The sequence below is a fragment of the Hemicordylus capensis genome, chromosome 4 (genome assembly GCF_027244095.1).
Source record: "Hemicordylus capensis ecotype Gifberg chromosome 4, rHemCap1.1.pri, whole genome shotgun sequence".
In the NCBI taxonomy this organism is placed as follows: Eukaryota; Metazoa; Chordata; class Lepidosauria; order Squamata; family Cordylidae; genus Hemicordylus; species Hemicordylus capensis.
The window spans coordinates 184036331-184053962 of record NC_069660.1 but is presented as its reverse complement, the minus strand read 5'-3'; the positions used below and the strand labels follow the sequence as shown (position 1 = coordinate 184053962).

The 17632-nt window shown below is 43.6% G+C and overlaps 1 protein-coding gene across 3 annotated transcripts in view; it reads right to left on the bottom strand.

Annotated features, from left to right (window-relative positions):
• ANKS6 (ankyrin repeat and sterile alpha motif domain containing 6) overlaps positions 1 to 16317 on the bottom strand; it is a 40615-nt gene extending 24298 nt beyond the window's left edge. The window contains exons 1-6 of one of the 3 annotated variants that reach the window (XM_053249480.1): positions 15821 to 16317; positions 12903 to 13399; positions 6012 to 6056; positions 4719 to 4923; positions 2698 to 2804; positions 125 to 273 (exon numbers count right to left, since the gene is read on the bottom strand). In XM_053249480.1, the coding sequence (XP_053105455.1) occupies positions 125 to 273; positions 2698 to 2804; positions 4719 to 4923; positions 6012 to 6056; positions 12903 to 13399; positions 15821 to 16173 (1356 nt within the window). In that variant the 5' untranslated portion in view covers positions 16174 to 16317. Of the gene's footprint in view, positions 1 to 124; positions 274 to 2697; positions 2805 to 4718; positions 4924 to 6011; positions 6057 to 7831; positions 8029 to 12902; positions 13400 to 15410; positions 15691 to 15820 lie in introns of those variants that run through there. The other 2 variants (XM_053249481.1, XM_053249482.1) reach the window with 2 other exon arrangements.
• Positions 16318 to 17632: the final 1315 nt, after the last annotated feature.

Sequence of the window (17632 nt, the reverse complement as noted above, 5' to 3'; positions counted from 1 at the left end):
CGATAGAGAAATCCTATCATTAATTAGTTCAATCTGCCACCAGTTTGTGTAGCGTTAATAGGCCTACAACAGAAATTCATATATTCACCATGTATTCACAATACCTTACATTACATGTGTATACCTTTAATCCTCCCTTGTCATCTGGCAACATGGGGACATCTGAAGATTGCTTATTTATGGAAGAGGGTGCAGTTGCTTTGCTGTTCTGCTTACCCTTTTCTTTGTCTACTTGCATGCAGGCTGATGCTAGCAACCGCACAAGTTCTGCATCTGAAAAATTCACACACGTTTGTTAGAAGTGAGAATCCTATAGCAATGCTCTTAGCACTGCAGTAACCTCTTCTGGCTACTAGAGGCATGATGAGATGTTAATAGGTCTGTCTTGGTCGCTTAGAGTCAATTAGAACTGTTCAGGTGTGGTTGAATGCTAGTTCCTCTTTGGGTATGGTGTTCTATGTCTCTCTACATGAGGCTGTTCTCATGAGCAGCCAAGGCCAGGCTAGCCATGCCCAGGCTTGGCTGCCCATGGGAACCACCAGGAGCCAAATGGCTCTCGGTGGAGTCTCGGCAGCAAACCTGACTAGTAAGCTGAGTTGTTAAGCAAGTGAGTGCTCCCTAAACCCCATTTAATTGACTGTGTGTCAGTTCTGGCTGCTTTCAGCCAGCATTGAAACACTGATGGGCGCCCACCTGTCACTGGGGGTATCCCCACAATGCACTGTGCATTCGTGTGGTGCATTGTGGGATTTCCAAGGGCCAGATGACGTGTCCTGACCCCTGCACCTCCTTGCTGACTGTGGCAGTCAAGGACCATCTGGGTGCACAATTCACATGCCCAGCAACTCCACATCAATCATCTGCAGGAAAGGCACTCTTCTTGCTGCCTTCCCTGAGGGTGGGCGGCCCTCAATCCTCAAGCACTCAATCATGGGAAAGGGCTCAGTATGTGATGTTTCTTAATAAATCTTTGGTGTTTTGAACTCAGCCTACTATTTCCAGAAAATCTCTTGGGCTCTTCTTTACCACCATAGCATACTCTGCTGTGTGAGGACTTTTTAATGTTCCTTCTCACACCCCTCAAAAGGGTTATAGGCCCAGGGTGCTGAGAATGGTGAGGAAAGTAATTAGCCTGAATAAGAAAACAAGGTTTTCTCAAAGATGGGGACAGGACAAGTGCTACAGAGGATTGAGGAATCACAAGGTCCAGATTTTTAGATGTGGTCTTTCAAAATGGAGATGCTTCTAAAAAGCCATGGAATCAGCAGGGTCTTACACACAGAGCACCCTGTCAGAGAAGGAGAAGAAAGACAAGCCTTGGGACAGTGAAGATGATAAAGCCATGGGAATAATTTGTTTATCAGTGAGTGATTCTACATTGGTGCATTTAAAAAATAAACAGCATGCAAAGGGCATGTGGGAAACTCTAAAGAAGTTATATGAAAGAAAGTCCGCTGTCTCCAAGGTGCATCAAGTTATAAAGATGTGTAATAAGAAACAAAAAAAGAGAGAGGATCTGTCTAAGCATGTAAATGAGATGTTGGACACTTCAGAACAGCTGCAAGCACATGGAGTAATTTTGCCTGATACGGTTCAGATTGGATTGTTACTGAACAGTCTTCCTGAGTCTTTTGAGCCTAATGTAAGTGTATTGGAAGCCAAAGATGATTTGAGTTTGGAGTTTGTAATAAACTGCTTGGAAGACTTCAATTTGTGCAGAGGTAATGGGCAGCAACTAAAGTCAAATGAAGAAAGTACTTTTACAACTTTAAAAAAAAAACACACACACACCACCTAGAGATGTACATATCAGGCGGTATTAAAATATGATTGATAGATAGACAGATAGATAGACAGATAGATAGACAGACAGACAAAATGTATCATAAGAACAAAAAGCATTCTGTTTGTGGGAAGGCTCCATGTCCTCAGAACAAAGAATGTATAAGTAAAAAGGTTATCCCACATTTCAAGAGAAGTGAGTCACCTAGGCATACAAAGAAAAATCCATGGAAGCAAGGATAGCATAAGTCTGACAAACATAAAACATATGTTGCTAATACAGAGAAGAATGTAAGAGCTAGTTTTACAAAATGTAAAACTGGAATTTGTATTGATTCACGCACAACCAGCAATTTGATTAAAGAGAGAGAAAGATTTACTAAATTGGATACAAATTACAATGTTCCCATATTGCTAGTGGATGGGGAGCAGATGTTTGTTGAAGGCAGAGATTCTGCAAGGCTACACTGCAAACTGCAAAAAGGAGAAATAGTGAAACTGATTATTGAGGATGCATTGTTTATGCTCACACTTGAGTCCAATGTAAATATATATTTACTTATTTAATTAGTTTAAAGAACCAAGTACTTGAAAAATTGAAGGAATATGTTGCAAGAGATAAGTTTGAATGGAAGACTTAAATTCTGAGATCAGATAATGGAGGTGAATATACAGGAAATGAGATAATGGAATATCTGTCAAATGACAATGTCATATACTCCAGATAATCTCTTGGGCTAATCTTCTTTACTACCAGGGCATACTCTGCTGTGTGAGGACTTTAATGTTTCCCCTCAGACCCCCTCAACATTTTCCTTTAGAAAGAATTATTTATCCCTCAAACCAGTGAAGCCTCTTCACTTACAAAAAACATTGAACACAAAAGAGACATGCATGCACAGCCACACAAAATACCTGGATCATTCAGAAGCATTATCAGGTCAAAGGCTGTATATCCATTTTTAGCACGGAGATTCACATCAGCTCCTTGATTTAATAAATACTTAACAACTTCTTTATTTCTTTAAATAAAACAGAATATAAATTGCATATATTTAATATATAAGGTTAAATTATAAAAGGATACTAGAAAAATGGACATTCTGCAAGAGCAGAGACTGGTATGACCTTTTAGGACATCTTGACTTAGTCAAAACAGAGCTTTATAAATATTGTGACTGTAAACATACTCAGCAATCAAATCTGATCTAATAAAAAATAAATGACTTGCTTCCATTTTAGTATGGATTGGACAAACTCTAACAATGCTATGGTATTCATATATCCAGTAGTGACCAGTAAGGGCAATGCCAGGGATGGAATGGGGGAGCGGCAAGAGGTGCCTTTAAAAATAAATTAACAGGTGCTTACCAATGTTAGAGCAGCACTTGCAAGCTGCCTCAAGCAGTGGTGCTCTGCCTGGGCTCCCTGCGGGGCAGCGGCATAGCCCTAGCCTCTGCACATGTGCAGAGCCTCCACACATGCGCAGGGATTCTGGGTTGGGCACTGTCACCCCACACGGGATCCCGGACGGAGTGCTGCTGCTTGAGGCACCTTTCAAGTGCTGCCCTAACATTCGTAAGCACCTCTTAATTTATTTTTAAAGGCACCTCTTTCTGTCCCCTCAGCGCTGCCCTCACCAGCTGCTGCTGCATGTAGCAGAGGAGAAGGATTACTCTAATTACTCCGGCCCATGCTTCTCCCATCTTCAGGCCTGTTGGACATCCATGCATTGGATGTAATATCTGCCAAGTGCTATAAATTCCAACATGCGGACCCTGAACTGTATGTTCATTTGTTTCCATGTTTCCTGGGTTTGATGTGGATTAATGACCACATGGTCCAGGCCTACACAAATGGTATTTCCTTAACGTGGACCCTATACAAATATCATGTCCAATCTCTCAGCCTAACCACAGGGTTGTTGTGAGGAGAAACTTAAGTATGTAGTACACCGCTCTGGGCTCCTTGGAGGAAGAGCGGGATATAAATGTAATAAATAATAATAATAATAATAATAATAATAATAATAATGATGATGATGATGATGATGATGTGAGCCTAAGGGTGAGCAGGACTTGCAGACACCACAGGTGGCCTTTCTTTAGTGTTTGTTCAGCGTTGCTCAATGTCAGCACAACACCAAAAGAAAACACCTTCTTAAACAGGACAAAGAAAAATTGGACAGAAAATGGTTTGGGTCCTGGATACCTGAAGGACCACCTGCTCCCAAGGTTCTTCCCGCCCAACGAGATCATCAGAGGGGCCTTTGCTCCATGTGCCAACATTGAGAGAGGCTAAATTGTCATGCACGCAAGGCACGGCATTCTCAGTTGTTGCCCCCAGGGTCTGGAATGCTCTCTCAGTGAATGTCCACTCTTTGACATCTCTGGCTGCTTTTAAAAAACAACTAAAGACTTTTTATTTTATTTTTTCAGGCATTTACTCCTTAAGGGTGCCAGGTCTCTCAGCTTTTCTGCTTGTGTTTGTCTTGTTTATGGGTTTGGTTTTGAGGTGGGGGGATTTTTTTTAATTAACCGATTTCAAGGTTTTCGTTTATGGGTTTGGTTTTGAGGTGGGGGGATTTTTTTTTAATTAACCGATTTCAAGGTTTTCGTTTATGGGCTTGGTTTTGAGGTGGGGGGATTTTTTTTAAATTAACCGATTTCAAGGTTTTCGTGGAGTTTTATTGTATTTCAGCTTTTGTAAACCGCCTTGGGATGTCTTATGAAAGGCAGTATAAAAATAGAACAAACAAACAAAAGGGCCATGTAGCTCCTCTCTAGTGCATATGTGCATGAGAAAGTATGGAGCTTCAAATGTGGGGAAAACCCCCACTGTATCTTCGGGTTTGGAGGGTTTTTGTGGGGTAATCACAAAGGTGGATATTAATGTAAGAAAAAGCATTCCCCGCCCCAAACCAGGAAAATATTTACCCATGATATGTGGCCTGCATTAGTGCTGTCCAGCCATGGACATTATCTTGTTTGTCAATATTGGCATTTCTTGAAACAAGGAGCTGTACAAGGGACAACTGTCCAGTAACAGCTGCAATCATCAGTGGGGAAGCACCATCATCATTCGTGACATTGGCTTGTGCTGGATCTTCATCGGTAATTTCTTTGACCAACTGAAAGTTCCCTATGGAGACAATAATATTCTTGAGCAACCAGTAAGAGTTCAGGCAGCAAAAAGGATGTCTTTTTAAACAATGCCCAGCCCATGATATTTCTTTCCCTGATGTGACCACCAAATGGTACACCCTCCCTCTCCACCTTTTGCTTCCTCCCCTCCCCTTCCTTTTCCATTAGGAAGAAACAAAGAAAAGCAGCATAGTGCCATTTTGTCTTCCCTCCTCTTTGCCCCATCAATGGGTGTGTGTGTGTTGCTGGGTGGGCTGCCATGCTGCACTCCTGAGAACGAGCCACAATATGCCACCTGAATCAGCCCACTTGAACCTGCTTCATGGTAAGACTGACTTTGGTAACCAGACAGAATGCAATTATTTTAGGCAAGCGATTTCAATTGCTCATTTGCTGCAGTTATAAATCTTTACAGCTGGGCAGGGAGACTACTCCACTGACTCAGAACATATGGCTTAAACAGAAAATATCTCAAAAGAGTCAACCTCCTATTTCAGTAAGCCAGAGCTGCCACTGACACTGGGGAGGAGAGCAACTCTTTCGAGCTCCCTTCTCCAGTTTCTCCCTGATTTTGCTTCCCTCCTTTACCTCTGTGCTCCTGCTTGTGTCAGGGAGCCCCCTGGGACAGTTTACTCATTATCTATAAAATGCTATATATACAGTTGGGAGGAGGAGGAGGAGGAAAACTGCCACTATGAGCTACTCCGAACCTGGGTTCCTCTTGCTAGCATTGGTTCGTCTCTTCAGATCTTACAGGTAGCGAGACTAGGAAAGAGAGGAAGAAGTTACAGGGCCTAAAAAAGGAGAAGGTAGGAGCCAAAGGAAGCTAGGAAGGAAGAACTGGAAGATGTCCGTATGAATGAAGGAAAGAAGTGAAGACTAAAAGTAAGAACCTGACAGGAAAAGAAAAACCGAGAGAAAGGAGGCAGAGAGAAGAGCTGCACATAACCAGGAGTTGCAGAAATCAGAGTGGCAAAAGCTCACATAATGATTTGAAAACACCAGCCAGATCTCTGGCTGCAAGCCTCTACTGTAACCATGACTTGGTATGTGCCAGAAGAACAACAAGCGGGGAAAAGACCTTACCCATTTTCAAAGCATGGAAGATATCGGGTTGCCTCTTCTGTTTATCTGGTGGGGAAGGGAAAATAAAATAAAAATGTATAGTTTATAATATAGCTGCATTTGTGCTACAACACCAGCAAGCAATTTAATTCAGAATAATTTAAGTAAACCATTTTACCTAAATATTTATGTTTAGATTTCTAAGATACCAAAAAGAAAAGCAATTAAAAATTGGATGCTATCCTGTAATGGTGCTCATCCCACAGGCCAGAATGACTGCTGAGATATTGGGACATTACTGCCATGTCCCTGTCCTGAGGTTCTAGGGCTGAGAAAGATTAATGTGAAAGGATAGTGGTACTTTTCCTCTGGAAAGCAGGAGCACTTGAGAATCATCTTTCCAGGATTTTAGGTTAGGTATAGTGTCAGAATTTATTTTCAAAGCTGAACTAGAACCACTCAGACATTATTTCAAATTCTAAAACTGACCTAAAGGATTCACTGAAATTATTTTGCGATAGTATAAAGAATTTAGTTCTACAATTCTTCATACTAAATGTGAAAAGCTTTGATGCAATATTTAAACAATCCCAAAATGGGCTTATATATAACATAATCTGAAAAGTTAACATATCTAACCCCTTTTGACATAATAGCATTAAAATATTTATTATTTATAAAATGACATAGGCAACTTAGTGCTGAACAGGAGATTTTTAGAAGGTAGTGGTCTTGTCTGCAGGGTTACAGATCCTATGTCAGCACCCCCTTCAGCCAGTACAACAGTGGCGTGAGAACCACGTATGCATGGTTTTGTCCTATGCCACTGTGGTAATGCTTGACAGACTAGCACCACAATTGGGTAGGAAATACCCTCATGGCTGACCCTACCCACATGGTGCCACTGCCAGGCTTCAAAAATTACCACAGAGATGTGGACTAAAGCCAGAAAGAAGCAGCTTCCAAACCACTATAATGTATGAAGAAGCACGGAATGTAGGGGAAAGGGAGAAAACACAAGGCAGGGAAAGGAAGAAATCTAAAATGTATTCCTATTCCATTCTCAAACTTGTATCTGCTGGCCATGAGGACTAGAGTCTCAGGACGTGATCCAGCCTTTATTGCAACATTCAGATAACACAGGTGTCTGTACCCACATCCAGCCATGGAATGGATGTGTAGGAGAGGAGAGCTGGTCTTGTGGTAGCAAGCATGACTTGTCCCCATAGCTAAGCAAGGTCTGCCCTGGTTGCATATGAATGGGAGACTTGATGTGTGAGCACTGCAAGATATTCCCCTCAGGGGATGAAGCCACTCTGGGAAGAGCAGAAGTTTTCAAGTTCCCTCCCTGGCTTCTCCAAGACAGGGCTGAGAGAGATTCCTGCCTGCAACCTTGGAGAAGCCGCTGCCAGTCTGTGAAGACAATACTGAGCTAGATAGACCAGTGGTCTGACTCAGTATATGGCAGTTTCCTATGTTCCTATGTACTGGGTGTCTTGTAATTATGCAGCTGGAAGGCTGGAAGAGAGGAGCCAGCTAGATTGGCATGCTCTGGCCACCCCGGATCCAACTGTTGCAGGACCCGGGGTGCCTGAGAGCATTGCTTTAGCCAGTTCCTTCCTTCTTCCTCTCAGAGTCCTGGTCTCAACCCTAATAAGTACAGAAGACCTGGTAGGGACTGTAGAGACCACTCCCGTCTTACCCTGCAGTCCTGCTCAAAGATGGATCAGAAGCCACATGCAGACCTAGACTGAGAGGCCTCAGTGCCCTGCTGCAGGGTGCAGACAGACATGCTGCATTTATTTTGGGACATGAGTTTCCCAAGGCATTGCAAGCCTTACCAGAAAGCAGCATAGCATTGCTGCAGCCCATGTAGAATTTTAGTCCTACACTCCTGAGAGCCATCTTTCATACTATGAAGCCAATGAAAGGTCAGCCTTGCTGGATCAGGGAAAAGGCAGGAGAAAAGGAGAGGAAGCACCATTGTGGAGGAAGGCAGAAATTTTGATTGTAGAGATGAAAAGTATAAAAGAGTTAGCTGAAATAAAAAAATTAAGGTTACAATATATATGAAACAGTCAGAGCATTCTTGTTAAAGTAAAAAGAGAAAAGACTGAGGACACTGAAAAATGTCAGGTCTGATTATCTAGATCAGTGTTCCCTCTAAGGTGTATGCATGGGCGTGCACACACAAGTTTTTAAATGTCTTCTCAGTTAATTTTAGATCTGGCTCAGGTTGAATTAGGAAGGCCCCACTCTGAATGTGCATGTGCACACATTGCCTTGATACTGCTGCCTAGAACAAAACTCGTTCTGTGCACAAATGAAAAGAATTAGAGAGAACACTGATCTAAACCAGGGGTTCCCAACCTGTGGTACTCCAGACATTGCTGAATTACAAATCCCATCATCCCCAGTCACAATAAATTGTAGCTGAGGATGAAGGGAGCTGTAGTTCAGCAATATCTTGAGTACCACAGAGTACCATATCTTGAGTACCACAGGTTGGGAACCCCTGAACTAGACAATCCAAATTAATGCCATTTTCCCCACCATATTTTCTGGAGTCTCCTACTAGAGTTTGGGTCTAATCTTACCGGTTTACTGCTTATGTACACTCCCATAGAAGTGGGCCCAATGCATCTACTGTTCTGGTCTAACACTAATATGCCCTTCCTTCCTCAATCACCATGAATGTTGCTTAAATAAATCTCAAGTATTTTGAAACTAACCCATGAAACTAACCCAGTAAGTGAGAGTGTAAGGATCTTGAAAAGAGACAGATTGCTAAAATAGAGAAAAAGAATGAAAGGGAAACAAAATTAAAACTGAACAAAAGCAAAAGCTTGAGGCTGAAAGAAAATAACTGTAATTATGGTAGCCGACTGTGATAGATTTCATATACCATATCCATTCCTTTCAAGTGTAGGAGCACTACATGGTGCTCCCCTTTCCCCAAAGAATCCTCATACATTTTTATATAGAGTACAGCAGTTCAGAGGCAAAAGGATCCACATATAAGCCTGCCACCCTCCATTACAGTAAGTGGTGAAGCCCCTTCACAATGGAGTACCATGTGTACCAAAATTGTGATTATTTCTAATAAAGTGGAGAAGAGTTATCTGGTGTGTTGTGCAGCATATAAAAATGTTTTAAGAAAATGTGAATACATTCGTTCAATAGTTAGCAGACAGATGCAGCAGAAGAATAACAAATGGTTACAATCCCAGTTGCTGGGCAAGTTTCAAAGTTGCAATTAACTCTTTTTCAAGGGACTATCCCTAGAAAGCACATATGCATATACAATAAATATAAAAGATGCATCATTCTTTGGAGGTAATAAAATCAAAATGTTAACAGTTTTCAAGGTCTTCATTTTTTCTTAAAATTTAAACAAAGATAGTGTGTGCTATTTGGTTGTCATGTCTTAAAATATTTTCAAGTATTCCAATAAAAATAATTTCCAAAAAGACAACCACAGGGCTCTGTGGTCGCTAGGAGTCAATACCAACTCGACAGCACATTTACCTTTAAATTTATATTTATATAAATATAATTTCAAAATCACATTAAATGTACTTTATTTATCAAATATCATATTTGATATTTATCAAATATTCAAATATTATGAAATTTCATCAAATTTCAATTCAAATACTTTTGGCTACTGGGGGGAAAGTTTGACCTATTTATACATATAAAATTAAAATTGTGTACTTGTTTAGTTTGGTTTAATAACTATAAGTCAAACAGGCAGTTGTATTTTGTATTTTCCCTGAAATCATTCAATAAAGCTAAAAGAATAAGGAGAAAATAATAGCTTGTCTAATTGTGACCAGCCAGACTGGTTGACTGAGATTAGCAGAACTTTCTCTTTTGTGATCTATAAATACATTGTTGTAATTCTTCTTCTGTGCTATTTTGATTGGATGCTATGACAACCGTTGGTTGGCTAGAATGGGCATACCTCAGAGAGACTTTGCTATGGTTCTGGAAATGGGTTATATAGGAATAGATTACTCTGGTTTTCTTCAGTTGTTAGCAAAGCTGCAATCCTGTGCACACTTACCAAGGAGTAAAAACCACTGAAGTACAAGGATTTACTTCTGAAAAAGCATGCATAGGTTTGGACTTCAAGAATACAAAATAAAGCTTCCTTTATTTTGATTCCTTTTTCTTGGTGTGTTAACTGAGCAGTTTGCAACATAAGTTTATACTTGCAATACATACATACATACATACATACATGTGATAAATAGTCCTTTATGAGAAAGGGCACAGTATTGTCTGTTAAATCTGCTTTATAGTGCAGGAAGGGACAGGCTGGTGGAACAGTGGTGAGGTCTTGGCTGAACTCTTCAGATCTTAGAATAAGGCAGGGTAAGCTGAAGAGTCAGATAAAAAAGGTGGCAAGAAAGTAAATAAACCTAGGAAAGCAAATGGTAGGGTTTTGAAAATGTAGTAGGCCAAAGGAAGCATGGGGCTTAAGAAACAGGGGCCACCTGCTTGAGAGATGCAGCGGTTTAGAGGAATGAAGAACAGAAAAAACCAGAAGGTGGCATCTGAGAGAGGAGGGAGAATGGCCAAGAGGAAAGTTGCACATGGCCAGGAGTACAGACATGAGAAATCACACACTGATTTGAAACAACCAGCCAGATCTTTGGCTGTATCCTTCCAGCTGATTATAGTTTTGTTAACTTTATTGTATGTTAAATTAATTATAATGTTGTTGTAATTAACATGTATTGTAATTAATGCTGCTCCTCTGAGGCAAGAAAACTATTAGTTAAGTTAAAGACATGCCTCTGTTATGTGGAGAAAATATTGTTGACAATCAGAATCACATTGATTTTTCTTCAGGAATAAATGTAGTAATAACTTCTGCACTGCATAGTTAGTTATAGGCTGCATTCAGACGTAATGGCTAACCACAGTTAATTGTGGACGAGGCTGTAACTCTGTTATGCCAGAACACACAAAACCACAGTTACAGGCTGAAAGCTACCTCTGGTTTACCTTGTCAAACTTCAGTTTGAACTGTTGGTTATGTCTAAGGTTAGCCACCGACAACTGAGGTTTTGCCACCAAAGTGTCATGTCCGACTGCTTGTGCAGCTATAACTGCAATTTCATGCTGATTTTCAAACCGTGATCATAGAGGCAGTGGCACAGACCCAGCCGAGAACGTGGCTATTTCATGCTTTCAGCGCTTCTTGCTGGAAGCCTCTTAGAGAACTAGTCCCGCCTCACCTATAGAGTTGCAGCTATGCAGCTATGGGGTTGCCAGGCTATAGGGACACCGCCACACCCCATCCCAGACTTGTCAGCCTGTCACACTGCACAGTCACTCAGGGGCAGCCCTGATTCCCACTCTGTCTCTTGCTCCCCCCACCTGGCAAGTGGTAGGGCAAGGGAACGGGATGACAGGATGAGTACTAAGTGCTTTGCTCCCTGAGAAGGGATGTGTGTTCACAAGCACAGACACTTCAGGTGGCAACATAAGCAGGGCACTCCATCACAGTGCTGGGAGGGGAGAAAATGGCTGGGTAGGGGAGGGGGACCTGGGGTCGGATATAAAAGGCAGACCTAAGCACGGAACCTGGAGCAGCAAAGTTCTATTTTTATCACATATAGATTGGGGAAGGGGGCCCTAGCCTCTTTGCTTTGGGGGTTATCAGTGCCTAGGCTTACTCATGAGAAGAACAATCTGTGAGGACTAATGCATGAAATAGTACTCAAGTTGTACTTGGTGGTACTCTCTATGCATGCTGCAACATTAGCTTATTATCCCATGGGCCACTCTCTCACAAGAGTGGCAGCCTAAGAGGACTCGATACCTAGCCAGGATGCTTATTTATTTTTTAACTAGCTGACCCTGCACAGAGCATCTGTGTAGTTGGAGAATGAGCCTGTGGCATCCCCCCCACAACCCTTTCGCTCGCTCTCACCCCTCCACAACTCCCTCCTCCCCGCAGCAGCTCTCCCGCTCGCTCCCTCCCTCCCCCCACAGCAGCTCTCCCGCTCGCTCCCTCCTCCCCCGCAGCAGCTCTCCCGCTCGCTCTCTCCAAAGCCCCCTCTCTCTATCCTCCGTCTTTCTATCTCTGTCTCACAGTCCTTGCTTCCCCCTGCTACTGCCAGGGACTGTCGCCCGCTTGCCTGACAGCCTCCGAGCTCCCTGCTCACGGCGCAGCTCAGCCAAGCGTCTGCCACCCACAGCCCCCAGAGCCAACTGTCCGGCTCCCAAAGCCCCGCCCCAGCCTCTGAGCTCTCTGCCACTTCACGGCACCCCTGAGCCAACTGTCAAGCTGCTTTCCAGCCACCCCGCAAAACTCCCTGCTGCTCCGCAACACCAATCACCGCCTTCCCCTCTGTCAGCCAATTGCCTCCTCTCTGCCACATCCCCACGCATGGCCCGTTTTGGAGAATTAATAATCTAGATATTTATTTATTTATTCATTCATTTATTCAATTTCTGTACCGCCTTCCAAAAATAGCTCAGGGCGGTTTACACAGAGAAATAATAAATAAATAAGATAAGATGGCTCCCTGTCCCCAAAGGGCTCACTATCTAAAAAGAAACATAAGACAGACACCAGCAACAGTCACTGGAGGTACCGTGCTGGGGGTGGATAGGGCCAGTTACTCTCCCCTTGCTAAATAAAAGAGAATCACCACATTAAAATGTGCCTCTTTGCCAAGTTAGCCGGGGTTAACCCAGAAAGCTCTATGTTTCAGAGCTAAATATTCCTCTCCACTGGCCCTTATGAGTTGGCCTTGACCTTGAGCCCAGAGATAAGGACCAGCTGACCCAACATCTAATATTGGCTGTGAGTTCTGCCAAGGTATCCAAACAGCTATTTTCTTACAAAAACATCTGTTTACAAGAGGGGACAAACAGAGAAAGAGCTCATACCTGTCTGAGGTCTAACTGTTGTTAAAGGCTCCAGATAATCCTTCATGTCTTCATGTTTGAAGTCAACAGCAATTTCATATGGTGTTTTATGTAGCACATTCAGTTGATCAGGATTGGCTCCTTTGTTCATAAGCTGTTGTGCCAAACTCACTCTTCCACTCACAGCCGCTAACATGAGGGGAGTCCAACCCATGGTCTTCACAATGTAATTACAATCAGCTCCCCAGTCCAACAGAAGATGAACAACTGCTTCATGGCCCTGCTGGACAGCCGCCATGAGGGGGGTGATAACTGGTAGTTCCTCTTTACTGTTGTCCAAGCAGGTACTTAGATGGTCATAATTGTCAACGTAAGCTCCAGATTCCAGCAACAACTTAACCACACTGATATGGCCTCCCCTAGAGGCCATGGTAAGTACACTGGCTCCCAGTTTATTCTGTGCATTAAGGTCAGCACCATTTTCTAGCAAGATGTGAGACACAGTTAGATGTCCAAACCTTTGATTGGAAAAATGAGACAGGAAAAAGTTACTATACCCAATAGTCTCATAACAGGAGAAAGTGCATTATTTGGATTTAAGACACTCAGTGTTGCCCTAGCCATGCAGAGAACTAGCGCAGTGTAGTGCTTAAGGAAATGAGTGGTGAGCAGGGAATTCCTCAGTTCAAATCTCAATATGCCTATGAATCCTCTGAGAGAGGCAAGCCTCTCAGCTTCAGTCTGACTCCCACTTGGAGAATCTGTGTTGAGATTTTGCTTTTTAAAACAACAACAAAACCAGTCATGTCTCAACTGCATATAAACTGGAGTGGTGGTGTTCAATATAAACTTCTGGCATGTACCCCTTCAGCTCTTTCAATCAGATCTCCCAGGTCACACTTTATACTTGACTGGGGCGGACACACAGGCCTCAAGATCACAGGAGATAATGTACAGTATAACGTATCTGAGGACCTAAAAAAATGGCACTGTACATAAATATTCAATTTTAACATATGCTAATGAAAAATTGAAGGAAAAAGAAGACAACCAGCAGAAAGGCAGAACTCAATTACGACAGAAATGAATGCACCCCTGAGAGACCTTAAAGGGCAAATTGAAGACAGATCAACCTGGAGGGAATCTATCTATGTGGTCACTAAGAGTCGACACTGACTTGACGGCAATCAATTAATCGATGAAATGTCCATCATTATGACAGGCACAATACATGTAAATGAAGGACTTGGACATTACAGAGCCTCTTGAAGGGGAGGGCAAAAAATATTAGCAGACTGACATCATCCTTTTGAAAGTTGTTATCTGGAGAGGAGGAGCTGTAAAGTATCTTTGAGCCCCCCTTTTGGGAGGTGGGAAGGATAATTCACATTAGGCAAATTGTGAATAAATCATATGCACAATTGGCTTAGCTCGCACAAGACATAATTTACATCTTACAGCCTATCAACTGGCTGTTGCTTAGGCCAGTCTCAGCTCCCACCAAGCAAGATCTCTTACCAGGATCAGAATTATCTGATCTGGGCTTCTGTGTCAGACTGTATGAAAGCCATAGAAGCAAACCTGTAGGAAAGATTGCATCCCTACTGGAGGCTATTTCGATTATTTTACTAAATTATACGCTATCTCACAATTCCATCAGAATCTGAGGGACCATTCCACACATTAAGTAGCATTGAACCCAGGTTTGAACATAGGGAACACTTGACAGCAGGGGTGTAGCTATAATAGAGCAAAAAGGTCCCAGTTGAGAACCCAGGCCCCTGAGCTCCCGAGGGCCCCCCAGTTCCTCCCCTTCCTATTTTCTTCATTATCTCCCTCACTCCGAGGGGCCACTAGAAAGAGGGGCGAAAACGGCCCCCTCTCCCCTAGCTCTGCCCTCTTGAGAGGGTGTTGCCGCTGACCCTGGCTTTTAGAGCCAAACTAATATTATGGCAGCACAACCTGTGTGTTCCAGTTTGTATGGTGATGATTTCCTATAAAACAAGAGAGGGGCATTTAAAGAATATCAGGGGCAGCTGGAAGTAACACAGTCAGAGAAAAACAGCTGGAAACAAATTGTTCCAATGGCAAGCATAAGATGAGCAGCAGAACTATTCAGCATCCCCTCTCCCACCTATGTTGCACTTTAAATATCCCATGTAAAGTAACACCTCCTGCTTGATTGGAAATCAACATCGTAACACACATCACGAGGTCTGCTTTGGCCCCAAGGCTGCAGCGTCCTTGTGTGACATACTGTATGTGTTCCCAAAACATGTGCTTGTCTCATTCATGCATTTTCTGCTTGGCTGTACACTCAATAAAATTAAATAAAATCTAAGTAAGGTAAAGTTGTGCTGTCAAGTCGATTTCGACTCCTGACACCCACAAAGCCTGTGGTTTTCTTTGGTAGAATACAGGAGGAGTTTACCATTGCCTCCTCCCACTCAGTGTGAGATGATGCCTTTCAGCATCTTCCTATATGGCTGCTGCCCAATATAAGTGCTTTCCATAGTCTGGGAAACATACCAGCGGGGATTTGAACCGACAACCAAGCATTTCCCCTGCTGTGCCATTTAAGGTGACATCTAATCGAGGAAGGGGAGGGGCGTAATCAAGAACTCTCTCATCGGCTCAGGGCCCTGACATGACCCCTGAAAGCCGTCATCGGCACAGCAGACTCCTCCCGATTCCTCCTCGTGTGGTGGGCGGCTAGGTGGCCAGATCTGGCTTGAAAAAAAGCCAAATTCTGGCTTACGGCCCATTTGAATCACAAGTATACTCCTTAGGTTCTGGCAACAGCTGCTCCGCTGCCCAGCTTATGCCAACCTTGACCTACAGGTGGCGCTCTCTAGAGAAGCTCAGCCGTGCGCTCCTCCGGTGCGCTCCGTTCTGGTTCTGCGGTGCCGCATTGTTCCCCCGCCCGCTGCCGCGCTAACCTGGCCGCTTGCATGAGTGGGCTCCAGCCACAGTGGTTCCGGCTCTGCACCGAGGCCCCCCGCCTCAACAGGAAGCCCACCAGCTCCTCGTGGCCGCCGGCCGCCGCGAACTGCAGCCCAGTGTTGCCCGCCTCGTCCGTGCAGTCCACGGGCACCGAGCCGGGAGGGACGTCTGCAGTGCCCCCAACCTCGGCAGGCACGCAGCTGCAGGGCTCCGCTGCCGCCGACGCCTCTTCTCCGGCCCCGGCAGCCGGCGGGGGTCCCAGCAGCAAACTTCGGGCGCTCTCGCAGTCGCCTTGGTCGCAAGCGCGGAGCAGCAGCTGGACGGCAGTGGGCACCCCGCCCTCCCCCATCAGGGGCCCTGAGCCTCTGCTGCTGCCGAACCCCTCTCTGTTTTCTTCCTCTGCTCCGCAAGTAGGCCCGGAGGAGGGAGGGACCTGGCTCGAATGCCAGATCCTCCAAGCTTGGGAGGGGAGGAGGGGTGGGTTGGATGCCCGACTGAGGCGGCCGCTACTGCTGCTGCTGCTGCCGAGGCCTCCGAGCTGGGGAGGAGTGGCTCCAGTTAAGGTGGAAAAGGGGAACATAATCCACTTGGAAAGTTTCTTCGCACTCCTCACAATTCACACCCGCCACGGAATCAACACCAATCTAATTATTCAAGACCTCGGGACCGGGCTCGTTGTTTTATGTTGAATGACTCCCTAGAGATGAAAGTTGCATGATTCTCGAGCTTCTGCGTATTGTTACTACTTACTAAATTTTTAACCATATCCCTTAATTTGACAAAACTAGAATTCTTCCATTGTCAGGGCAGGAGGCACTCTAGCCTACATATTTTTAAATCGACACTGACATGCCAGTTAAGAGCTAAGCTAGTCAGAACAGAACATACTTTATTTCGGTCATTGACCAGAAACATTATCACACACAACAGAATGTAATTTGCATAAAATATAACAAAACTTAGCCACTGTGTTGGTGTATTTATGATTAAAATTTGACAATAAAATTTTTAAGAGTGACTCATCTGGATAACCAGGAAACATCACAAGATACGGCAAGATAAGTGTTGATCGATCATTCTTGTAGAGGTCACAATGTAAAATAACATGTTCAGTAGTTTCAATATCGCCTGAACCGCAAGGGCAAAGTCGGGATGCGTAAGGAACCCCCCTAAACCTCCCTTGGAGCACCACTGTAGGGAGCGCATTTAATCGAGCTAAAGATAGCGCCCATCTGAACTTTGAACAAGAAATATTATTTAAGTATGTAGTGGGTTTTGTGTTGAAAAGCTGATCTCCAAGGTAAACACCTTTTGGGATTTTGGCAACTTCTAACTGTAAATCAGTGTCAGAAATACGTTGTTTAATAGACTTCCCAGCACAATCATAACCCAAACTAATAAGCATATCCAGTGAAAACCCATAAGACTGGGATTTTGTTTTGACAAGACGCTTCCAGGTAGAATCGAAATTGTCAATTAATACCAAGGGGGCAAGCTAAGATAGTCAAGCACACTCCTGCACTTCCTACTGTAATAAATATCAATTCAGCTACTAAGAAATGGGCACACACTCCAGTTACAGAGTGGATAGCAGAGGATGGTTTAGTTATTGCAACTGTATAGAGAAAACACATGGAGATCCTTGTAGAATTAAATACTAAGTATTTATTGATTAAGTACACTTGTATAGGAAGACCTGAAACTAATCTAAAGGACGACATAATGAATAGGTAACGGGAGAGAGTGAGATGTTTCCATCTGCTCTCCTGGAGGAAGAAAAGGATTGTGACTCAGCACAGGAAATGCTG